General features: G+C 40.5%; 2 protein-coding genes across 8 annotated transcripts in view; both read right to left on the reverse strand.

Moving 5' to 3' along the window:
- SUGT1 (SGT1 homolog, MIS12 kinetochore complex assembly cochaperone) overlaps positions 1-5631 on the reverse strand; it is a 40232-nt gene extending 34601 nt beyond the window's left edge. For 2 of the 4 annotated variants that reach the window (XM_069602171.1, XM_069602170.1), the window contains exons 1-3: positions 5528-5612; positions 5106-5287; positions 4954-5011 (exon numbers count right to left, since the gene is read on the reverse strand). In XM_069602171.1, coding sequence (XP_069458272.1) covers positions 4954-5011; positions 5106-5287; positions 5528-5597 — 310 coding nt within the window. In that variant the 5' untranslated portion in view covers positions 5598-5612. Of the gene's footprint in view, positions 1-4953; positions 5012-5105; positions 5358-5527 lie in introns of those variants that run through there. The other 2 variants (XM_069602173.1, XM_069602172.1) reach the window with 2 other exon arrangements.
- Positions 5632-15133: 9502 nt separating this feature from the next.
- The window catches only part of ELF1 (E74 like ETS transcription factor 1), a 117812-nt gene continuing 106582 nt past the window's right edge, over positions 15134-26363 (reverse strand). For all 4 annotated transcript variants that reach the window (XM_069602176.1, XM_069602174.1, XM_069602177.1 and 1 more), the window contains 2 exons: positions 24957-25400; positions 15134-17184 (listed from right to left, as the gene is read on the reverse strand). In XM_069602176.1, the coding sequence (XP_069458277.1) occupies positions 16590-17184; positions 24957-25400 (1039 nt within the window). In that variant the 3' untranslated portion in view covers positions 15134-16589. The remainder of the gene's footprint in view (positions 17185-24956; positions 25401-26363) is intronic.

Raw genomic sequence — 26363 nt, forward strand, 5'->3', positions numbered from 1 at the left:
CCAAGTTTCTTTCACACACCATCTAACATCTGTATTAACACACTGGTTCCTAATGAAATACTTAAGCTAAAAACACCATCTTGCACTAAACTGTCAAGCAATTTGGAAAACAGCTGATGGCTTCTTATGTACCTACTCCCTAAATCAAATTTCCAACCTCTCCTCACCAAGAACAGGTATACTATAGGTCAAAAAGGCTGTCATATTATAACAACATCAGGCTCATCAATTCAAAAAGTATTTTTAAACATATAGTTTGGAATAAACACAGGCCAGACACTGGAGGTTCACAGATGCATAAAATATTCCTTTTCTTAAGGAGTCAGGTATAAACTTTTGAATTTTGAACAACCCACTTGCAAATGACCTTTAAAAACACAAACTAATTGTTGGGTAAGAAGAACCAACTAGGGTGATTAGGTTAAATAAGCAACTGACTTACTTCAGCGTTAATAAAAAAAAAAGTTACCCCAAATCACCCAACACAAACTGAACTTTATAACACACCGACTTGTACGTCATGAATAAAACACAACAATAAATTTTTATTCTGAATAAGGAATATACAATATAATAAAGCCAAAAAAGGTTACGTTAAAATAATTGTGCTGTCTGAACTACCTCTGACTTGGGGCATGTTTTCAGTGTTGCTACTGTTTCTGTGACAACAGCTGCTACTCATTGGCTGCTGACTGAAGGCAGGTATAACAAAAGGCAAGGACGGTGCCGACGCTTGAATCACACCAGCAAAAAGGCTATTTAATGCAGACTTACATGAAACACATCCAAAGATGTAGTATTCCTCACATGAGTTATAGTTGAGCAATTCATCGTTCTCAAAAGTAATGAAATCTATTGAAGCGTAAAATATAATTACACTGAAATCTTTACCAGGATAAAGTACAGAAAATAAGTACCCTGATAACACAGAACTACAGGGGGAAAACTACTTTTTAAGGAATTAACATTGTGTAAGATTTCGATCTTGGAAAACTAACTTCCAAATCTTTAGGGCTTTAGGCTCTTTTAAAATGCTAACCAGAAAGGTAACTTGTTCAGATTAAAAGCAAAAGCAGACTGCTCAGACTGACCGCATGTCTGAAGGCCTTCAGCTCTAGGTGTCTCAGGCTACCTCCACTTTTCACTTTCTTTCAGTCACAGCTAATCCCCAATCATGAATAAACAAGAATACCAAGACTTTTCCCTTCCAAAATCACATAATCATGTAGAACTGGCATGTTTTATTCCAACCTGCTATGCCCTCAACAAAGCTATCTGTGGTCAGCTACTTCAAAGTCAGCTCACAAACATTTAATTATATCATACACCTCAATCCTTACCCACTCCTCCAGAGGATCAGCTTCATGCCCTGAACCCAAGACTCACTGCTTCTAAACTCGATAACCCGAGTAAGTTCATCTCTTGAGCCTAAGCTTGTTAGTAAAATGCACTGCACAGCTGCTCCAAGAATTACAGTAGGAATCATTTAATACACCTGAGTGCCTACCACATCGCAGGCACTACACTTAGAAGACAGTGGTAACCAGGTACACAAAACCCCTGCTCCCCTGAAGCTTACATTGGGGCCTCATTCAGATGAAGGAGTCAGAAAAGACAGGTTCCTTGAGGTGACATTTCAGCTGAAATCTAAAGTGACAAGCATTTCTAACCACAACAATAAACAGTCAACAGAGAGGACATTCTAGGCAAAAGAACTGCTTCAAGTCCAAAGGCCCTGCGCCAGGCCTGAGTCCGACACACCTGAGTAACAGAAAGAGAGCCAGTGGGGTGAAAACCTAGAAAGCAAGGCTCTCCAAGATGCCTACCTCAAGGGCCTCACCCTTGGACCTTACATTACCTGTCATTATAATCATCCTTTCCAGGGGTCCCAGTTAGTCCCATTTTACAGACAGGAAGTCTGATCAAGAAGAGTGATGGCCAGAACTTTCCTGAAACCAAGATATGGTAGACCCAAGCAGTCTGATTCCAGAGCCAGTGCTCTTAAGTACCACTCATATTGGGCCTCAAAAGATCCTTATAATCCACAGAAACGTTTTCTCTCTCTGCTGAATTGAGACTTCCTCTGCAAAGATTTATTTTTTTACTTCCCCAGTTGGCCTCTATTTTACTGTACCTTATACACCACTCCACTAGAGCATTTATCTTATATTCTAATGACCTGCTGACTTGCCTCTCTCCTCTAGACTGCAAACTCCCTCACTACAGTATTTTCATCTTTAGATTGCTGGCTCCCAGTACAGCCTTCTACACCAATATACATTGTTTAATGAAACATGTAATCAGCTTGATACACTTTTTCTTTATTCTTAATAGGATGGTGTTGTATAAAAATGTGACATTTTACCTGCTATAATATCTAGTGACCTTAATTTCAAAACAGTTACTTTTAACCAGCCCTTGGGGAAAGCGAAGGGGAAACTGACTCTTTTCATCAAGGTTCCTGCCCTACTCATTATTACCAATTATCTAGTAATTAACATTCACCTGTTTAACGCAGTGAGAAGATCATCTCAAGATTAAAAAAAGGACATTTCCTCTTAACACAGGCTGGTTCTTATCATGACCATCCTCCCGACTCTGGGTTTCGGACTCAGGTCCATGGCAGGTCCTGAGAATTCACATTTCTAACAGACTTCCAGGTGATGCTCCTGCAGAGGGTCTGGGGTAACACGTGGAAACCACGACAGCACCAGACTGGGAGCAGGAGTCTCCTGTCCTCGGGCCCCTGTCCTGCCTCTCCCTGGCTGTCCACACCTGCCTGATGGCTCATCTGCATTTCCTTGGGCCTGTTTCCTGCTGTAAAAAGGAAGGGTAAGGGGTACCAGCCTACAGGAGCCATAACTACATTCAGAAAATCTGCAGCGGGGAATTCCCTGGGGTCTTCACTTCCGCTCCAGCAGGTATGGGTTCCATTCCTGGCTGGGGAACTAAGATGCCACATCACGTACTGCCCACCCCCCTAAGAGGAAAGAAAAAGAAAATCTGAGGGAGGGGGGCATCCGAGAATTTGCATTTCTAAGGAATTCCTCAGTGATGCTAACGCTGCTGGTCCAAGAACCACACTTTAAGGACAAATGTACTAAAGCTAACCACACACCTATAATATCCAAATTCACTCCTAGAAAGAAAAAATTGCACTCTTAAAAGAAAGGAGTGCATGTGTTCAGCAAAACACATGTATAAGAAAATTCACAGCGGTTTTACTCATACTAGCTAACAACTAGAAATATCCCAAATGTCCACTGTTAAACAGTGCTATATTAATACAGCGAAATACTACACAGCAATGAAAAAGAATTATCCCGTCCCATAAACTTATGGATGTATCTCACATAATGTTTAAAGCAAGAGAGAGTAGCTACACTCAATTAAGTATGACGCTGTTTGATACTGTATGATACTGTTTGTATGAAGTCCAAGGAAAACTAATTGATGGTGATGGAGTTCAGAACAGATGGGTAAGAGGAATTATTGGCTGGGAAGAAACTTTAGATTTGTGTTACATACCACACGTCAATACATAATTTCAAGTGTAAAATAAGTCAGATGTAAAATGACAAAGAATCCAGTATATTAATATTTTTTAATAGTAACTATTATATAAACTAGATTTCCAAAGGAGGCACAGGGCCTAAGAGGACCATACAAATGTAGACTCTGAAAACAGATACTGAGCTGAAATAAGGAACTGTAGAGAAAAATTCAGTGCCTCTGGTAACATTATTCTAACAGTGACCCCAGAAGAATCACTAGAAAACATCCCAGCACAGGAGTAACCAACCGCTTCATTTTAAGGTCTTCATATCCCAACCCCCCAAAAAACATAGCTCAAGCTACAGATAAAAGGCACCGATGGATTCGGCCCCGGCTTCCTTTCCACCTCCTCTCACTCCGTCCATCCCACTCTAACCAAACTGGGCTTTCTTGCTGCTCCCTGTTTAGGCCAACTTCACTCCTACTTTAGGATCTTGACACTGGCTCCTCTTCCTGCCTGAAATAATTCTTCCGCAGGGCTTCCAAGCTCGCTCCCTCGTGCCTCTTCTCAAATGTCACCTCCTCTACTAACCATGAGTCAACTTCTTTCAGAAATCACAGCCAAGAGAAAGGTTCTCTTGCCTCAAATCCCTAACCTCACATCTGTTAGATTAGAACAGCAAAACAAAGTCTCCTCTCTTTTTAAGCTTCAAAACAAGAAACCCCTGGCTGATTTTGAGACCCACTGCATCACGTATAAGCTTGGGCTCTCTGTGTTACTTCAAATTATTACTTAACTCACTCTTTCGGTTTCCTTTACAGCTTTATAGCCTTTCACTGCACACAAAGTGCTTTGTAAGTCATTTAACTGTATAAATTAAGACTTTAATCCATAGCAACCAATGCCTTCCACACAGCAGCGCTCCCCCCCCCCCCCCAAGAAACTGTTTTGAGAAATAAAACAAATGAGTGAATAATGAACAGAAATAGGGACGCCTGGAAATTTTCAGGCACACAAGGGGAGAAGGTTTCTGTCCTCGTGGTGTGAGTTCAGACAGGCACTCAGCACCTGGTACTTAAAAATAATCAAGGATGACCGCCAAACGAAAACCCGAATGAACAAACATCGAACTGAGATTTCACTTTTTGTTCTAGTCACAAATGCCATTAAAAAAAACCCACAAGCCCCTTGAGGCCCACGATGCAGGTTAACTCTACCCCTAAGACAGAAGAAGGTTACGCTACGGAGCTCCAAGGATGCATAAAGGGACCAGGGGTGGAAAGGGGACACGACGAAGGATCTAATGTAACCAGGCCGCCGCGGGGCAGAAAAAGAAGGGGCGGAGGCTGTCAACACCGGAGGTTGACCCAAAGGAGAAGCAGCGGCCCCGACCCCCGGAAGACAAAGCCGGGAGGAAGCCGACGCGACCGCCTGCCCCGGGGCAAAGGCTGTCTCACCTCTAACGCCGCCTGGGGGTCCTGCTCGATGAGGGCATCTGAGAAACTCCGGAACAACCTGCCAGGAAAAGAACGACTTCAAGAAGGGCTCACGAACCAAAGAAAGGGGCGGGGGGATGCCAATTACACCAAACAGAAGGAAAGACACGCACCTCGCGGCTGCCGCAGGGCCCGCCGCCGCCGCCGCCATCTCTAATCGTCAGGGTTCCCGCTGCCGGAGCCGCTCTTCCCGGGGTTACCAGCGCCGCCACCGCCGCCGCCCAAGGGGGAAACTTCTGGAGAATCACCCACCGAGCTTCCGTCCTAAGTAGCCAACGAGCAGCCGCGCAGCGTGCTGAGGGGAGGAGGAAGAGGAGGCGAAACGCGGGCGCGGGGCGGGCTGGGACCTTGGAGGACCGACTCTCCGGACCCCGCCCCCCCGGCCGCTGACCGACCGCGCAGGCCCCGCCCCACCGCAGCCATGGTTACGGAGGCCGCGGCGGGCCACGCTCGCCCTCGGTCCTAGTGCTCGCGCGCACTACCCGAGAGCCTCCGCGCGCGGTAACTCAGTAGGACCCTTGGACCATACAGTTACCCTCAGGAACCTGTGGCGTTTGGGAGACGTTTGTACGTTTGTCAATTACACACGGCACGTCGAGCTCCATTTTCCCCTATGGCTCTCATCATGGCTCCCCAGAGGTAGCCATGGCTTTCGCGACCCGTGACGCTCTCGGCTACGTGTTCTTTTCCGGGAGCCACTTCCGGAGGGTGGCCCGTTGACGCCGGGATCCTGGCGCCGGGAGCCCTGAGGGCCTCGGGCTCGCCGGGAGTCGCTTTGCCCTCACAATGGCTAGATTGGAGTTAACGCCTTTTGATTCCGGTTCGGGCGGACCGCGCGGTTCCCCAGAACTTCACAGGCTGAGGCTTTCTCCCCACTTGACTTCCAGATACAAGAAAAATGTGTTCGATCCGAAGGCGCTGAAGGGAGAAAGGGAGCCTGAAGTTTTTCTCAGTGGCGCTCTACTTTCCACTCAGCGGGTCCGACCCTCCTCCCTCAGTGCCCCTCGACCCGTGCAATTCCAACAGAAGAAACTTAGAGCTAATTCCACCGCGGCGGGAGCCGGGGAGCAGGAAGGCGTGGGAGTGAGCCGCTCGTTCATAGAGACGAACAAGGAACTGAACTGGAGTATCTGCTCCATCCGAAATCTAAACTTAAAAAGTCCGGGGATTCAGTGGTGGTAACACCCTCCAGTTTTGTTCTAAAGGCTAAAAATGAAAGGGCCGTAGTCATTGATGTGATAGCAAGGAGGGACACAACTGAATATAATGTATACGGATGGAGTCCTCATAGGTTGTAAAACTGAGCCTCAGTCTGGTAAGAAGACTAGTTAGTGGAAGGAAAGGGAAAAGGCAATTCAGACAGAATAGGATGCGTGTTAGAAAGTGATGATGTGAACTCAAATTGTAGAGCCAAAATTCAAGCTAGAAGCAGACTGGAGAGGTAGGTACATGCTAGGTCATAAGGACTAGGTGTACTCCGCTGAGAAGTTTGAATGGAATTCACTTAAAGATGCTAAACCATTATAGGATTTTTACTCGAAAAAGGCATTAACGGTTAAATTTACGTTTTTGTTTGTTATTCTGTCTGTACTATGGAAGACGCACGACTGGACAACAATAGAAGAATGATTAAAGGGAACAGAACAGTTGTTGGGAGACAACTGCTGTACTGCAGGCCAATGTATGCTCACTGCTCAGTGGGGTTTGACTGTTTACATCGCCAGGGACTGTAGCCGTCCAGTCTCCTCTGTCCATGAAATTTCCCAGACAAGGCTGGAGTGGGTTGTCACTGCCTTCTCCAAAGGATCTTCCCCACCCAGGGATCGAACCCAGGGCTCCTACACTGGGAGGTGGATTCTTCACCCCTGAACCAAAATGTCTCTTAAATAGGTCAGTGATTGTAGGGTGTGGTGAGAATAACAGAAATAATTGAAGTAAAACTGGATTTGCTGATCTTTCTTTTTTGTGATCGATACTCTCTGTGTCATACATAAAGCTTTGCCTGCTTCAAAACCGTGAAATTAGTTACCTGTGTTTTCTTAAATGCTTTACATTTTTACCTTTCACAGTCAGATTTATTCATTTTTATAAAAGGTTTGAAGTCAGGATCAAAATTCCCCTCCCCCCACCGCTATGGATATCCAATTGACCCAGACCTATTTACTGAAAAGACTGTCATTTGCTCTTTCCCCCAGTAAATATTTATGGCACGATTGTTGTAAAGTAGATAACCAGATATATGAGGGTCTATTTCCAGGTTCTCATGCCATTGGTCTGCCTAACCGTGTCCCACACTATCTTAATTAACGTAGCTTTATAAGTCTTAAAGCCCTATAACTTTTTCAATATTGCCATGGTAATCTTGGCTAGTCAAAGTCCCTTGTATTTATATTATTTTATATATTTTATAAAACATTTCCATTTGATTGTAAATTTTAGAATGAACCTGTCAATTTCCAAAAAAACAATTATAAAAACTCTACTAGGATTTTAATTGACCTTACATTGGATCTATAGATCAATTTATTTGGGGAAAACTGACATCCTAGTATTTTTTAAAATTGAAATATAGTTAATTATGGCGTCATGTTACTTTCTGTTGCACACAGGTGATTCAGATAGATAAATATTCCTTATTTTTCCCTCCTCCACTTTCCTCTTTGGTAACCATAAGTTTGTTTTCTATGTCTGTCAGTATCTGCTTTTTAAATAAGGTCATTTGTATCATATTTTAGATTCCACATATAAGTGATGCCATATGATATTTGTCTTTGCCTGACTTCACTTAGTAGAGTAATCTATGTAGACCTGTCCATACTGCCGCAAAAAAAAAAATGGCATTATTTCGTTCTCTTTTATGGCTGAGTAGCGTTCTATTGTGTATCTGTATACCACATCTTCTTTATCTATTGATCTGTCAATGGACATTTTGGTTGCCTCCATTTTTTTTCCTGACATCTTTGTATTTCTTCCAATCCATGAATGTAATATACTTCTCCATTTATTTAAGTAGTCTTTAATTTCTCTTGGCAGTGTTTTGTAGATTACAGTGGAGAGGTCTTACATATCTTTCATTATATTTATTCGTGGGTATTTGGGGTTTTTTATGCTTTTTAAATGGCATTTTAAGTTTTTAATATTCTATTTGTTTGTTGCTAGTTTTTGTTAAAACACTGCTGATTTTTACATATTGACCTTATAGTCAACAATCTTGATAAGTTCATTTATTATTTCTTATATGTAATTTCCCTTATTATATAATATTTTGTAGATTCTTTTAGAATTTCTGTCATTTCACTGTCTTGTCATCTGTGAATAGATGGGTAAACGTCTTCCTATGCAGTCATTATACCTTTTATTTTTCTTGCTGGTTGTCACTGGTTTGGATGTCTACTATAGTGTTGAATAGAAGTAGTGATGATGGACTTCCTGTCCTGGTTGTAACACTTAGGAAGAAAGCATTCAATATTAAATGCTTTTTCTGCCTTGATTGAAGTGACCATGTGTATTTTTCTTTAGTATGTTAATGTTAATTAGTTTGGTTGGTTTTCAGTTGTTCTCAAAATGGCCAATATGCATATGAAAAGAAGTTCTACATCAATAGCTGTATCAAGGGACAGTAAAATAATAATTTGGTACTAAACACTCCCACCAAAATGGCTTAAATTAAAAGGAGTTCCAGTGCCAAGCACTGACAAGGATATGGAGCACCTATAACTTTCATATATTGCTAGTAAGAGTATAAATTGGTATTGCTACTTTAGAAAACGTTGACACTATCTACTAAAGCTAGTCATACACATACCATCTTGCCCAAGAATTTTACCAGTAGGCATATGCCCAAGAGAAAAGAATTCTTGCGTTCATGTACAAAAATACTGATTGTAGCATTACCAACAAAAATTGGAAATAATGTAAATGTTCTTTCGCAGAAGAAAACTACTACAGAGCAAAGACTAAGAATAAATTATCAGTACACACAACAATATGGATGAACCTCACACACATAATATTGAGTTAAAGAAGCCAGAGTACATCCTAGTTGAGTCCCATTTATATAAAGAGGAGAAACGTTGTGAGGGACATCAAAGAATGATCTCATGGCTGGGAAGGGCCCTGAGAATGACTTATTGATGTGGGAAATGTTATACATCTTGACTAGGGTGATAATTACATTAATGATGCAGGAGACCCAGGTTCAATACCTGGGTCAGGAAGATCCCCTGTGGAAGGGAATGGCTATCCACTTCAGTATTCTTGCCTGGAGAATTTCATGGATAAAGGACCCTGGTGGCCACAGTCTATAGGGTTGCAAAGAGGCAGACACAACTGAGTAACTTTCATTCAGGTGTCAAATTTTTCGAGTTACACATTTATGGCAGAAAGTGAAGAAGAACTAAAGAGCCTCTTGATGAAAGTGAAAGAGGAGAGTGAAAAAGTTGGCTTAAAGCTCAACATTCAGAAAACAAAGATCATGGCATCTGGTCCCATCACTTCATGGCAAATAGATGGGGAAACAGTGGCTGACTTTATTTTGGGGGGCTCCAAAATCACTGCAGATGGTGACTACAGCCATGAAATTTAAAGACGCTTACTCCTTGGAAGGAAAGTTATGACCAACCTAGACAACATAATAAAAAGCAGAGACATTACTTTGCTGACAAAGGTCCATCTAGTCAAGGCTATAGTTTTTCCAGTAGTCATGTATGGATGTAAGAGTTGGATTATAAAGAAAGCTGAGCACCGAAGAATTGATGCTTTTGAACTGTGGTGTTGGAGAAGACTCTTGAGAGTCCCTTGGACAGCAAGGAGATCCAACCAGTCCATCCTAAAGGAGATCAGTCCTGGGTGTTCATTGGAAGGACTGATGTTGACGCCGAGACTCCAATATTTTGGCCACCTGATGCAAAGAGCTGACTCATTTGAAAAGACCCTGATGTTGGGAAAGATTGAGGGCAGGAGGAGAAGGGGACAACAGAGGATGAGATGGTTGGATGGCATGACTGACTCAATTGACATGAGTTTGGGTGGACTCTGGGAGTTGGTGATGGATAGAGGCCTGGCATGCTGTGGTTCATAGGGGTTGCAAAGAGTTGGACACGACTGAGCAACTGAACTGAACTGAACACATTTAAGATTTGTGCACGTTATGCTTCAATAAAATAGGGAGAAAAGAGAAAAACAAAGTCAGCAATGAACAATCGATTTGAAATTTTAAAAATGATATCTGCAATAGCATTAACTATTAAATACTGAAAATTAAACCTGACAAAAGATGTACAAAACATATACATTGAGAATTACAAAATGTTGCTGAGAGATATCAAAGAACACTTAAACAAATGGAGAAATAGTCTATGTTCATGAATATGAGACTCAATATTAAAATGTCAGGTCTTCCCAAATTGATCTATTGATTCAACCTGATCACAGTCAAAATCTCAAAGACTTCTTCCATTTTATAAGTCGACAAACTGATTCTGAAATTCAAATGGAGATGTAAAAGACTCAGAATGGCCAAGTAATAGGGTTGGAGAATTAACACTAGCTGATTTCAACACATCCACCTTGTGTGTTGGTACAAAGACAGGCAAATCAGTAGCAAAGAACAGAGTCCCTAAGTAGACTCATATGAATATATACAACTGATTTGCAACAAAGGTCCAAAGGTAATTCAGGGCAGAAAAGATTGTTGAATAAGTTAGTCTTCTCAGACTTTTCAATTGAAAAGGTTGATCTTTTCAACAAATTTGGTACCAAAAAAAAAAAAAGTGAACTTCAATTCATACCTTGCATAATCTACAAAAACTAACAAAATGGATTATGGACCTAAATGTTAAAGCTGTAAAACTTCTAGAAAAAACATGTCTGTGTTTCTCTCTGTAAGAGAAACCCAAGTAAGATGGTAGGTGTTGCAAGAGGCATCAGAGGGCAGACACACAAACCATAATCACAGAAAACTAGTCAATCTAATCACACGGACCACAGCCTTGTCTAACTCAATGAAACTAAGCCATGCCGTGTGGGGCCACCCAAGACGGGCGGGTCATGGTGGAGAGGTCTGACAGAATGTGGTTCTCTGGAGAAGGGAATGGCAAACCACTTCAGTATTCTTGCCTTAAGAACCCCATGAACAGTATGAAAAGTATTATAGTATAATCTGCCCAAATGAGAGAAGTTAAAGGGCTCTCTGGGAATTCTCTGGTGGTCGAGTGGTTAGGACTCCATGCTTCCCTGCTGGGGGCCTGGGTTCAATCCCTGGTTGGGGAAATAAGATCCCTCATAGTTCATTGTGTGGCTAAAAAATATATTTATGAAAAAAGGGCTCTATGACAGTAGTGGGGAATTTTTAGGAACTCAGAGAAAGCTCTCAGAGGAAGTAATATCTAAGTTGAGGCCTGAAGAACGGATGGGTGTTAGCCAAATAGAATGAGAGCAACAGTACCAAGTGGGGTGACAGCACGTGCAGAGGCCCAGGAAGTAAAGGGGGCACACAGAGTGGGGAAATACAGCCCCATCAGACCCTCTAATCTCGTGTTCTCATTTTCTGTTTTCCCCCTCACCCATCCAATCACCAAGCTGTGTATCCCACAGAAATCTGGGTTTGCCCTGAAAGAGGGTATCAGTCATTCTTTGGGGTAGCCAATCACATAAATTGGTAGTTAACACAAGGAGTCAAGGAAGTACTTGCTTATTCTCTCAGGATGAAGCAGCACTTGTTTCAAGATCAGATTTTTGAAGCAGTAGAGATAGCGGTACAGAGTTCAGTGTTCAGGCGCTTTGCCAACAGTGGCTACAGGTAGACCAGTTGTGCAGTACAGATATGTGATTTGTTCTTAGCTGTGTGACTCAGATTGACCTTGATTCTCTAGCCTTTCTATTCTGTGAACTGCACAATATTCTTCTGATGAAGTTTCTTTTATACTGAAAATACCAGAATCCATCTCTGTTGCTAAAAACCAGGAACCGAAACTGACAGTTAGGTGTTCGGAAGTGTGATGCTACAGAACAGATTCTGGTATGTATAATCAGGCAGATGAAAGAGGCAGGATGGGGGACATTGAAGACACAACACACAAGGGGAAAGGGTGGCCCTGAGATAGGACATCAAGCTTACACCATCAAGAAATGTATGCTAAAGCTGAGACGGCTTGGGAAGAGATTTCTCCCCAGTGCTCATACGAGGTGTGGCTGTGGAAGACAAGAAACCAGGGAGACACAGCCGATCTGAAAAAGAGGACTGCATCACCTCAAAAGATCCCGGTCCTGAAACTGGGTCAAGTAACTGGGTGAGGTAACTGGCTGATCTCATAGCTCCAGGAAACACATGAGAGAAATCATGTTTCCTGTAGGTGTGAGCATTTTTGGAAGTAGATGTATGGGCTCCATCATCCCTCCCGTATTCCTTGCTGTGGAGCCCAATTGTGCTTGACCGCCTATCTCCCCAACACATTGACTAACTCATCTGTGGTAATCCTGCATCCTTGCCCAGCCGTGGTTAGCCTTAAGGAGTATATGACCAACCTAGCTCTGAAAAGATGGCTGCTTAGGGTGCTCTGGGAAAGGTTTCCTTACTGATAAACAGAAACACAGAAGAACTACTGTAGATATCTTGCATCCATAGCAGGTGCCATTCTGGAAGCAAACCCCAAATAATAGGGTGGTAAAGCAGGAAGAGGGAAGCAAGCTGGTTGCTCAGGATCACTACTGTGCTCCTGAATTAGCCAACTTGGAAAACTTCTAACGAGTTTTGTACTGTTTCATAATTGTGAATAGGATTTTTCATTCCTTGCAATTAAAAGCATCCCAAACCTACTTGCGGAGAAGGCAATGGCAACCCACTCTAGTACTCTTGCCTGGGAAATCCCATGGACAGTGGAGCCTAGTAGGCTGCAGTCCATGGGGTCTCGAAGAGTCAGACACGACTGAGCGACTTCACTTTCACTTTTCACTTTCATGCATTAGAGAAGGAAATGGCAATCCACTCGTGTTCTTGCCTGGAGAATCCCAGGGACGGGAGCTTGATAGGCTGCGGTCTATGAGGTCGCACAGAGTCGGACACGACTGACATGACTTAGCAGCAGCAGCAGACCTACCTGATGGTATGATTTGGAGAGTAAAATTTGAAGATACTTGTACTGGGATCCAGAAGAGGTGAGACCAAGGGGAAAAAAAAAAGGTGAGACCATGCAGGCCCTCAACTCCATCTGAAGACTGTAAAGAACCACTGAATGGCTAAGTATAATTAAATATATATCTATTTCTATCTATTTATTAATATGTTCACCTGTTGGGCTGGAGAAGAATGCACTGAAGAGGGACAAGGTGAAGACACAGAGACAGAGAACAGTGATCTTTAGATAAAACTTGGGAGAACTCTGGCCTTTGAGAGTCTCTGGAGCAGCACTAAGAAATGATTATGAAGGTAAGAAGAGGACAGGAAAGAGTCGGCACAGTAAAGGCAATAGAGAATTGAAGAAACAGTGAGTTTTAAAAGGTTATCAAATATTGGAAAGGTCAAAAAAGAGAATTGGCAATATGGAAATTGATGGCTATTTTAGTGACCTTTGCAACAGTAATTTCAGGGTAATAGGGTAAATGAACTACTACAGAGGGTTAAGAATGAATGGACTAAATGTCCATCAACATATGAAGGGATAAAGATGTGGTACATTATATACAATGGAATACTAGCCGTCAACAAGAATGAAATAATGCCATTTGCAACAACACAGATGGACTGAAAGATTGCCATAGCAACCAAAGTCAGTCAAAGAGAGGAACACAAGTACCTTATCGTATCGCTTACATGTTGAATCTAAAATATGGTAAAAACCAGCAACATCTACAGAACAAAAACAGACTCACAGATAGAAAACAGACTAGTGGTTGCCAAGGGGGAAGGGAGCAGGGGAGGGGAAGAGCGGCAGTTTGGGATTAGCAGAGGCAAGCTACCCATTATAGAATGGATAAACAACCAGCTCATAATGGATCGCATAGGGAAGTGTTTTCAATATTCTGTGACATAACGCAATGGAAAAGAATATAAGAAAGTGTATATATATATTACACTTTGATCACCCATCTCCCCAGTACACATATACATATACTAGGTTTGATGAAGAATGGAAAGTTGTAGAAAAACAGTGGAACAGAAGGGTATAAGCTAAGGGTAGTAAACAAGAAAACCAGTGAGGCCTGCTCCTTCACATTTTTCTCTGCTTCCATCTTCAGAGATAAGAATGCTCCTTTCAAAACCATATTTCAGAAAAATATTAAGTGACATGAAGAAATGACTAAGTGGAAGTTACTACTAGGTATAGTGGCATTACTTTGCTGACTAAGGTCCGTCTAGTCAAGGCTATGATTTTTCCAGTAGTCATGTATGGATGTGAGAGTTGGACTATGAAGAAAGCTGAGCACTGAAGAATTGATGCTTTTGAACTGTGGTGTTGGAGAAGACTCTTGAGAGTCCCTTGGACTGCAAGGAGATCCAACAAGTCCATTCTGAAGATCAGCCCTGGGATTTCTTTGGAAGGAATGATGCTAAAGCTGAAACTCCAGTACTTTGGCCACCTCATGAGAAGAGTTGACTCATTGGAAAAGACTCTGATGCTGGGAGGGATTGGGGGCAGGAGGAGAAGGGGACGACAGAGGATGAGATGGCTGGATGGCATCACGGACTCGATGGATGTGAGTCTGAGTGAACTCCGGGAGTTGGTGACAGACAGGGAGGCCTGGCATGCTGTGATTCATGGGGTCGCAAAGAGTCGGACACAACTAAGCGACTGAACTGAACTGAACTGAACTGACAGAGGTATTGGATTGAGATTTTCATTTTCTTACATTTTTCTGTTTCTATGTTTTCTGAGTTTAACAATTAACTGATCTAATTTCTAATTAGAAAACTTGTCTTTTTAAGTGTGTTTAATATTATTGCTGGGAATATTTTATTTTCTAATTTTTGGAGCCTGGTAATCCATGGTGTCATGTCTGGAAACTGCCATTTGGCACAGTAGAAAGGAAAACTGAGAAGATAACATTCCGCAAATCTTATCTGACTATTATATAAACATTTAGTAACATTGTTATACTAGTAACATTTTGTATTAAGAAACACTAGCTTGAAAACAAAAAAACAGAATTTTTACATGATTTATTTAATAATAAACCAATTAAAGATACAAAAACGTTTAGAGGATTCCAAAATTTAAATTTTTGTTTAAATACAAATTCACTCTGTAATATGAAAACATATAACATTAGACCTCTAAACACAATGATTTTTTCACCTACAAAAATTGCTTTTTGCTATACTAAAAAATTTGCAGGAAACAATTTTTCTTGTGAAATTAAATGTACATTATTTACAGATGAAAAAGTAATCTAAAAAGTAATCTAGAAACATGGATATATAATGTATATTATCTTTGTATGTAATTCCCCCTCCCCCACTCCCAATTAAAAAAAAGATCCAAAATACAAAGCAATTATGGTTTTATTGCAATTGACTACTCAGTCAGATTAGCCAAGGCTTGGTTGCTTTCTGGGCCCTTAAAGAGCCCTGACTCTTTCAGGATAGCAGTATATCATTTAGCACTCAGAACATAAGTTTACTAGTGGATCACAGTGCACAGGGGCCTAAACAGTTAAGGAACAAACTATTTAGGAAGAATTCAGGTTCATAGCAGGTCTTACAGATAATAGAAAAGTGAATTTTTTTAGGACCATTAATTTTCTGTAATATTTTAGTTATATTTACATTAGGAGATAAGCTGATAATGTTTTAATTGATACTAAATGATAAATTTGATAAATTGATAAAATGTAGGAGTTAGAATCATAAAATTTAGAACTAGATGGGAAATTGGAGAACTAGATAGGAACTAGATAGGAGTTGGAGTCTAATCCAATACACCATTCCTCTTAGGAGGCCCAGAAGATCAAATGGCTTGCCCAAGGTTACACAGCTAGTCAGCAGGAGAACCACTCTTAGGCTGATGCTTTTCTATTATCCTGCTTCTGAAACAGGTTCAGCCCTATCACGGGCACATTTCGGTTTTTAAAGTTATATTTTACATAGGCATAGCTCAACATAGAGTGCAACAAACTAAAGTCGATCTAAGTGAAATCATAATTTTAACAAAGCATAAAATAGGTGTCTTGCATTTCAAAGAGTCAAGACTTAACCTGTGATACGAGTGGAATGAAAACAGCTCCTATATAAATTTCCTGATGTCTTACATTTAAGTATTGTATTTACAAAAGAATCAGAAAAGCTAATGCAGTATAAAATTTAAAATGGTGCTTGTAAAATGCTTATCATATAACCACTGGAAAAAAATCTCAAAAGACTGTCTTCATAGTATAAAATGCCTGTTCCTTCACAACTGAATTGTGAAACATTTAGAGAACAAACAGAAATATCTGGGTTTTCCCCCCTCATCTAACAAATTCAAAATTAACTGTTACTAATTTTTAACAAGTAACTACAAAATGAGGAAAGTTTGGAGAATTTATCTTAGAATCAATAGTTTGCATACAATCGAAAATGTTCAGTTAAAAACCAGCCATCTGTAATTCCTTTGGCGTCTTCCTCAGAAGGAACTGGGCTCCAGGAGTTCGTTTTTTACAGCTGCCTGAGAAGGAAATCCATTGGACACCACCATCACGTAAGGCTGTGGCTGCTGCTCAGCGTCTTCAGTGCCTTGTTCCTCATTATCTTCAACCTCCTTTTTCACTTCTTCCTGTATGTGAGTTTTTGCTTCTTGAGCTTTGATAACTGAAGTGATTACAGTGCCAGGTGGGTGAGCAACCAGCTGTGAACTGTGATGAGAAAAGGTCACCATGGGCGTGGTAGCACTGAAGGACGGTGACGAAGCCGCGCTGACGGTTCCGTTGCAGACGGGCGGGACACTGCTGGTGAGGACCTGCTGCATGTGGGCTGGGCTCAAGACGATGGAGGGAGGGGAGCCCGGCTTCTGTGACTGGAGCACCACGTTTTCTTTGAGGACTGTCATGGGCTGTGAGGATGGGATGGCTTGTAAGATGAATTTCTGAGATCCAGCAGCTGACGATGGATCTGCGCTGGCTATCACTGTTGTGATTGGCACTGTCTGGAGTGTTACCGTGTGCAAATGCTGATTCCCAGGAGATACCACCACTGGAACTTGGGCTGGAGTCTGTATGGTCCTATTGAGATTACGAAATAAAAGTGAGGAAATAAGCATATTCTAGATTGTTGAAAACAACACTTGACAAGTCACTTGAACAAAACATGAGTTATTCATTTCAAATGCTCCTTCCTGTTATTGCCAACGCAACAAAAACATTGTGCCAGACCCAGCATTAAACACTGCACATACAGAAATGGCCAACAAAAAACTCTCAGTCCATTAACTATAATGCCATCTGTGAAAAAAAAGTCTGTATAAAGCACTATATTAACACAAATGGGGAAGCAATTTTTTGTTGAAGGAGGATATCAAAATGTCTCCCAAAGAAGTTATACATAAGCTGCCTGACTTAGGAAAAAAAAAAAAAAAAAAATATATATATATATATTTTTATGCTGCACCATGCAGCTTGTGGGATCTTAGTAACCTGATCAGGGATCAGTTCTGGCCTTTGGCAAAATGCAGAGCCCAAACCACTGGACTGCCAGGTAATTTTCGAAAATTAGGAATTTTTAAATAAACACTGGATCCACTATCATTTTAATATTTGAGGAATAATGTCACCTATAAGTCCAACCAGATTACCAAACTTCACATGATTATAATTGTTTTCAACCTGTTTTGGCTCAGACGGTAAAGAGTCTGCCTGCAGTGTGGGAGATCCGGGTTCGATCCCTGGGTCGGGAAGATCCCCTGGAGAAGGAAATGGCAACCCACTGCAGTATTCTTGCCTGGAAAATTCCATGGACGAAGGCGCGTGGCAGGCTACAGTCCATGGGGTCGCAAAGAGTCGGACACGACTGAGCGACTTCACTTTTCTATTATATAGAGAAAACACTCAATTAACTAAAATTAAACAATACTTCAACCTTACATGTATATGTGATAGAATTATGAGAAGAATTTTAATAATTCACGGCTCATATTACATAAAACAAGTCATGAATATGATTAACTCATGAGGGTTCTTTAGGACGGCAGAGAGAACAAAAGGTAAGGCCAAATCTTGGCAAAAATAAACAAAGGTTGTTTTAGAGGTGTGTTTTCTCAGCTCGAGTAATCTGCACAAATTTTAATCATAAAGATACAATTTTAACATAAAATCCAGTTTAAGTTGTTAACTCTATTTATTGAAGAAAAGAGGTACATAAATGGTATTACAAGTCAATCTAATTTTTAAAGTTCACAGCTGTGAACTTTATATACTCACGGCTATTGTCAGTACAAAACAAATGTTGAACAAACTCAGCATATGGATCTCAACTGTGTTTCCTCTGAATTCTGTAAAGCTATTTTACAAAAGGGAGAGGACTGCTACTTCAGATGGCTAAGGGCCGTATTAGTCCCCATAAACGAAATGCCAATGATTGCCAGGAGACCATCACAGGTAAATTTTAGCAAGTGACAGTTATGTGGCCTGTCTCATATGAAAAATGAAATTCTAGAGCAGAAACCAAGTGGATAAGGTGGAAGATGGCTCTGTACAACTCAGGAGAAACTAAGAGGAGGCAGAAAGGCCCGGACTAGCTGGAGCCCACACCCACACCTGCAGGATACTGTTCCTCAAGTTCAGTCTGCCACCACAGTCACCACTGTGAGAATCCGTCCACAGCAGGATGTCAGCAGCCCTTTTGAAGGACACTGCTAGAAGAGAGTGCGAGTCAGGTAATGGAGATTTACTAGGTTGGCAGGGTACGGCCAGGAATAAAGGCCAGGTATACTAATACTAGTGGGCAGGCAGTGATGAGTTGGAAGGATATAGAATAACTTTGGGAACTAGGGCACTTCTCCAAACTACACTGTACCTCTCTTTTTTCCTGCCTGCCTAAAATCAGGATATCCTGGGTAGAATCTAAGCCTGCAAATGGTAACTGACCCTACAGACTGATACCATTTTTTAAATAAAAAAGATCCAAGAGCTTCCCATGCCAAGAGCTCATGTACCCGTACAATACAGATAAAATAGAATTTGGCACATGGAAAGCATACAGAATGTGTCTATGAATATGCATAGCCTGGCCACCAAATCAGTATTATTATCACAATTTTCCACATGAAAAAATTAATGCAGAAAGAAGCTGAACAGCTCGCATAAGGTGAGCAGTTAGATAAGAAAAGGGATCAGCCAACTACAGAGCCTATGCGCTTAATCGTTACAACATACTGTCACTTCAGTCCTGAATAACTTCAAGTAAAGCGGGATGCTTACTATTAGATTTTTAAACAGCAGGGAGTTACAACTCTAATACGCTCACACACCCCTTTCTCTTTCCCTCTCTCAGGTATGGCATAACCAATAATCTACTTGGAAAGGTTCCATGTTGTTAATCAGGGCTACCACGAGACATTCAATGCCTTTTATTGAAGTCAGAAAAAGAGGGCCCTTTCCTGGGCATCTGACTGCCATCTGCCAGGAAATATATACACTGACCCAAAATACCTGCAATGTAAATATACTGGCTATTTGAACAAATTATAAAACAATAAATTTTCACTAATAAAAAATTCAGAGATTAAAGGATTAAATATTATGCAGCCTTTTCCCAACCACAGGAATTAAAACTATTTTTTTCTTAGTTAATTATTAAACTGTCAGTTGTGTCTGCTTATAATTATATTGCACAACAAAGGTTACATTACAGTTAACTACTTCTAAAAAGCCCAAGCTGCTTGTAACCAACTGGTACAATATTGGTTATTTAAAATTCTTCAAACTTTCTGAAGCTAACAAAGATATACAATATAATATTTGGCTTTTGCTGAATATCTACTCAGCTGTCAGGAAGTGTCATTTAATTGTTACAACCACCTGTCAGGTTAAATAATATCATCTTTAGTTTACAGATGAGGAAACAGAACAGTTGGTTAATATAATCCAATGTCATATCTAATAATTGACAAGGATTGTAGGGCGAGAATTTTATGCTCAACAATTCCTACTCCATTATATGGCTTTTAAAGTAACCTATACATTATATAGGAGCTCCCTGGTGGCTCAGATGGTAAAGCGTCTGCCTGCCGTGCGGGAGACCTGGGTTCGATCCCTGGGTTGGGAAGATACGCTGGAGAAGGAAATGGCAACCCACTCCAGGAATCTTGCCTGGAAAATTCCATGGACTGAGGAGCCTGGTGGGCTACAGTCCACGGGGTCGCGAAGAGTTGGACACGACTGAGCAACTTCACTTTCACATACATTATATATTGATATTTTTAGAGGCTAATTTATTTAAAAGACCCAAATCCCATGGATGGAGAAGCCTGGTGGGCTGCAGTCCATGGGGTCGCTAAGAGTCGGACACAACTGAGCTACTTCCCTTTCACTTTTCACTTTCATGCATTGCAGAAGGCAATGGCAACTCACTCCAGTGTTCTTGCCTGGAGAATCCCAGGGACGGGGGAGCCTGGTGGGCTGCCATGGAGTCGCACAGAATCGGACACGACTGAAGCGACTTAGCAGCAGCAGCAAGACAAACTAAGTGCTTGGAAAAACATTGTAGAGAAACAAGTTATACTTGGTAGGTATATGGACCTCCAAGTTTACCAAGGGACAATTTTAGGAAAATACTTTACTAGAGGTTTATTTTTGTGAAGCCAAAGTTAAGATTTGTAAACCTGAATACATATACCATAAATCAATTAAGAAAAGTTTAATCAATTTCAACATAGACACAGTCGGCCTTCCATACTCATGGCTCCACATCCACGTATTCCACCAACCTCCCCCAGAAATATCCATGTGAGTCTGGATATCCCCAGGTGAAAATATCCAGCCTCACCTCCCCCAAAATTCCAGAAAGTTCCAAATTGCAAAGCTTGAATGATCTGCCACATGCTGGCAACTATTTACATAGCATTTATACTGTATTAGGTATGATAAGTAATCTAGAGATAATTTAAAGTATATGGGAGGCTATATGGAGGTTATATGCTAATATTAGCCATTTTACATAAGAGGCAACCTCAGATTTTGGAATCTGAAGGGAGTTCTGGAAATAATCCCCTGAGGATACTGAGGGATAATTCTATGGGCAATTGTGTGAGATAAGAAGAAATGAGTAAAGGAAAAAATGGAGAAAAAATATGTTGCTACTTCTCTGTAAATAAGTAAATAATTCTTGTGATTGTGTGAATTAACTGAGAGTATATCAGATCATTAAGTTCACTGATTTAGACTAAACTGCTTGTATTAAAACATTATCTCCACCACTATCTCCACCTGTGACCAGGCTCCTTGGCCTCTCTTTGCATCGGTTTCCTCAACTGTAAAATAGGAATACTGAATATTACCTATATCTCGTTGTGCAATAAGGATTCTATATTTTAATATACATAAAGTATATGAAATATAGAGTGCTTTGAAAGTTATCAGTTCCTGTTACATTAATTTAATAATTAATCTAAATTTAATTCATAAGATGGTGATTGCAGCCATGAAATTAAAAGACGCTTACTCCTTGGAAGGAAAGTTATGACCACCCTAGACAGCATATTCAAAAGCAGAGACATTACTTTGCCAACAAAGGTCCATCTAATCAAGGCTATGGTTTTTCCAGTAGTCATGTATGGATGTGAGAGTTGGACTGCGAAGAAAGCTGAGTGCCAAAGAATTGATGCTTTTGAACTGTGGTGTTGGAGAAGACTCTTGAGAGTCCCTTGGACTGCAAGGAGATACAACCAGTCCATCCTAAAGGAGATCAGTCCTGGGCGTTCATTGGAAGGACTGATGCTAAAGCTGAAACTCCAATACTTTGGCCACCTCATGCGAAGAGTTGACTCATTGGAAAAGACCCTGATGCTGGGAGGGATTGGGGGCAGGAGGAGAAGGGGACAACAGAGGATGAGATGGCTGGATGGCATTACCGACTCGATGGACATGAGTTGGGGTGAACTCCGGGAGTTGGTGGTGGACAGGGAGGCCTGGTGGGCTGCAATTCATGGGGTCGCAAAGAGTCGGACACAACTGAGCGAACAAACTGAACTGAACTAAGTTGTAAGTATTGTACCTTCTCTCAACTACAGAAAAAAATATTTCAAAGGTCTTTGGTTTTTTAAAAAACTAGCCAAGAAAGATAGCCTAATTTCTGTAACTTTTCTTAGGAGTGATAATATGGTTACTTGGGATGTCTGTATTCTTAAAGAGCTGTACATTGAAATATTTAGGGGTGAAATGTCATGGTGATGTCAACTGACTTGACAAATACCCAAACAAACAAAAAAAGGGCATCGATAAATATTGAGAGAAAGCAAAGAAACAAAGATCAATTATAAATCCAGATGGATGGCAAACAGGTGTTCAATGTACTATTTCAACCCTTCCATATTTTGAAATTTCTACAGTTAAAAGTTGGCATAATTACAGTGAAGATAAGTAGGACTTGAGGGAGGAAAATAAAATACAACCAAGTGAGAGAGAGAATTGTTTTAAAATCAAACAAATGATTAAGAATGTATGTGGATATAACTGATTCACTTCGCTGTACAACAGAAACTAATAACAGTGTAAAGCAACTATACCCCAATTTTAAAAAATGAATGTAGATACACAGATAGTCAGATAAATACATGATAATTTCTACAAGAAGAGATTGTTCTGGAAATTCTCTGGTGGTCCAGTGGTCAGTTCTTAAAACTTCCACTGCCATGGGCCTAGTTCAATCCCTGGTCAGGGAACTAAGATCCCTCCTGTGAGCCACAAGTCATGGTCAAAAAAAAAGAATAAAAAATTGTGTTTTAAAGTTTGAAGAGTTAAATTTTGTATTTGTTCATTTTATAAGTAGTCCACTTAGAGAACTCATTATTCTGAAAGGAGATAAAGAATCATATATACTACTTCCAAACAAATTCTACGAATATGAAGGAGCATTCTGTGTCAGACTATGTTAGGTGCTAGAAAAAGGATAGTGGATAGAAGGTAGCTTCTACAGATTTAAATGGATAGCAGGAGACAGGCATTAAAGTTACCTGAAAACCTGGATTATGTACTAGAACATGGTAGAGGGAAGCAGTCAGCTTCAGCTGGAAGGAATTCTGAGCAGAGCAAGAGCTGGCAGTGGAAGCTACAGAAACTGGACAACTCTCTGTATGCAACACAGACCTAACAAAAGCAGCAAGAAGGCAATACCACAAATGCTGGCTCTTGACCCATTAAACAAAGGATGGCTCTGGTCAGAAACATCACATAATGAGAGGCATCGATAACACAGAGGTTGGAAAAGAAAAAAACAGGAGAAGGAGGAATCAGGCAGAGTCCACAGAACTCTTTTTTACCTTCTGGGCCACAGGGGAAGCCCATAGAACTCTCAGAGAAGGTAAAAATGAAGCTTCTGAAAGGTATACCAAAGACAGCTTGAAAATCACAGGAAGTTTTTTTATTACAACCCTTTAATACCTGGCACTGAGTCTTATTCAGAAACTGACATTCACAGTAATAAAGTATCCAATACAATATCATAATTTATAATCTTTCTGAGCTAGAGCTGTGTGTTTTTGTTATTGTTGTTTTTCTTCTGGTTTGTTTTTATTCTCAGGGTCTAAAAAGGAACCTTTGGTCAGAGATGCTAAAAAAAAAAAAAAAAAACTGAATCCATCCAAGAAGGGAGTCCCAGCGATCTGCATGTTTGTTATCAACACAAACAAACACGACGACAACAAAGAGGGACACAGAGCCTAGAAAACGATGGGCGGAACCACATAATTCCAATCAGATATTCAGTCATCGTAAGTAACCAACAGAACTTGGAGGAAAACAAATATTAAAGGGAAAACATAGTTAAATAAGTACTTGTTTAATTAAGATAGGAAAAATGTGACCTACACCCCTCATACGTCAATAATTTAAGATATAATTCAATTCTCTTAAACTTGTCAAAAGTTTACTGGAGCATACAAGGAAGACTGAATGGTCTAATAGGTCTGTTTTGATTCTAGGTAATGCTTACTTCAAGGTCAACTGAATAAAAATCCAGCATTTATACTCGAGAATATACAACTGTAAGACAGGAGTCAGCTAATGAAAAATAATCAAAAGAATCATATTTATTGGATTTGGAAGGGCTCTTATAAGTCATGTTCTGGAAATTCACAGCAGTAGAAACTAAAAAACAGAACCCTGAAAATGTCCAACTAATTTTCTGGCTTTCTCCTTTTTCCCCATTGTAAATCAGTCAAAACCAGTCAAAAGTTCCTGCAAAAAAAAGTCTAAGTTGTTGTTAGACTTTGTTAAGATATGTCGTCTCTAGGGTTATGAGTCAGATTTGATTTGATTAAACCAAAAAACTATTCCTCCAATTCTGCCACTCTACAAACCTGATTCCTGGACTCCCAACCTGTTTGACTATTCTGGATACTATCTGAGAAGACTTATCTTCCCAAGGAATAATGTGAATTTCTTAGAACTCAATGCATCCCAAAGGGTCATTATACGTAAATTTATGTTAAATTTTCACAGCTTCTAACTTTGTCCCCAAAAAGATCTGAAACCATTCCCTGGATTTTCTTGTATGTGGATCTCTTCTTATATAGATCAATCAGTTATACAAAGCTATATAGGACTGATTCAAATTGGGAGAATCACATCAAGTGCTATCAAAGTTTAAAAACAACAAATCACTGATAAAATCAGAGGACTGATGCCTTGCTGCTGAAACAATCTGTTGACCAAAAGTTCTAGCTTGAAATCATTTTTATCATTTTTATTTCCACTTCTGAATCCTGACACATTTAACCAATAATGACTCTTGTCACAGAACATGACGCAATGATCTGCGCTGGTCACTTTAGCTTTCTCACCTAATACTCGGAACGGAAGGATTTAACGTCTCCTCTGGCATGCTGCTGGCTGCTTCTGCCTCTGGAACAGCTTGTACCGGCTGCACCACGTGAATAGTCCGGAAGAGCTGGGTAGGATACGGAGTCTGTGTGGACTGTACTGTCCTCAGAGCCTCGGACGGCTGCACAGCTTCCATGGGATCTTTGGGTTTTGCAGCTTTCGAATTCCCTGGTTTTGGAACTGTAGTGGCGCCTCCTTTTATTCCTGGACTTGAAGATGCTCTCGATCGACTTGCTGGGTTCCTACTCGAAGTGGTTGTTGACGACAGTGATGGATCTGAAGACTCTATGCTGCAACTTGGATCTTCATCATCTATATAAATAAGGTCTTTCGGCATATCCTTAAACTGATACACCAAGCGCTGACCTTCTACTTTTGCCAGAATACCCCTTTGGTAATAGTACCTATTCGAAACAGACAATTTCATCAATATTGTATTCGGTTAAACATAAACAATATTCAACACAGCAAAACTTTTGTAATCATGAACAAGAGTTTAAAGTTGGAAACAAACAAGTGAGAAAAGAATTTCTAAATGAAGGGTAGTTATTTTCTCTTCCATAGCTTACTATAATGTCCCTACCTGTTTTAAAGTCGATTCAGTAAATCTGAAACAATTTTCTATATAAAACTTAATGTACCCCAATGTTCATCGCAGCACTGTTTATAATAGCCAGGACATGGAAACAACCTAGATGTCCATCAGCAGATGAATGGATAAGAAAGCTGTGGTACATATACACAATGGAGTATTACTCAGCTGTTAAAAAGAATTCATTTGAATCAGTTCTGATGAGATGGATGAAACTGGAGCCGATTATACAGAGTGAAGTAAGCCAGAAAGAAAAACACCAATACAGTATACTAACACATATATATGGAATTTAGGAAGATGGCAATGACGACCCTGTATGCAAGACAGGGAAAGAGACACAGATGTGTATAACGGACTTTTGGACTCAGAGGGAGAGGGAGAGGGTGGGATGATTTGGGAGAATGACATTCTAACATGTATACTATCATGTGAATTGAATCGCCAGTCTATGTCTGACGCAGGATGCAGCATGCTTGGGGCTGGTGCAAGGGGATGGCCCAGAAAGTTGTTATGGGGAGGGAGGTGGGAGGGGGGTTCATGTTTGGGAATGCATGTAAGAATTAAAGATTTTAAAATTTAAAAAATAAAAAACTAAAATTAAAAAAAAAAACTTAATGATGTACAAACAGATGTGATTCAAGTTTTGTCACTGATTCTACTTAGATCAAGAACCTAACAACTGTGAGCTAAAAAATAAAATGCAAACTGTAACTAAATAGTTCTAGTTTAAAAAATTATCAAGTTATCAGATTTGGATGTTTCCACTAACTTT

This window comes from Ovis canadensis, chromosome 10 (genome assembly GCF_042477335.2).
Source record: "Ovis canadensis isolate MfBH-ARS-UI-01 breed Bighorn chromosome 10, ARS-UI_OviCan_v2, whole genome shotgun sequence".
NCBI lineage: Eukaryota > Metazoa > Chordata > Mammalia > Artiodactyla > Bovidae > Ovis > Ovis canadensis.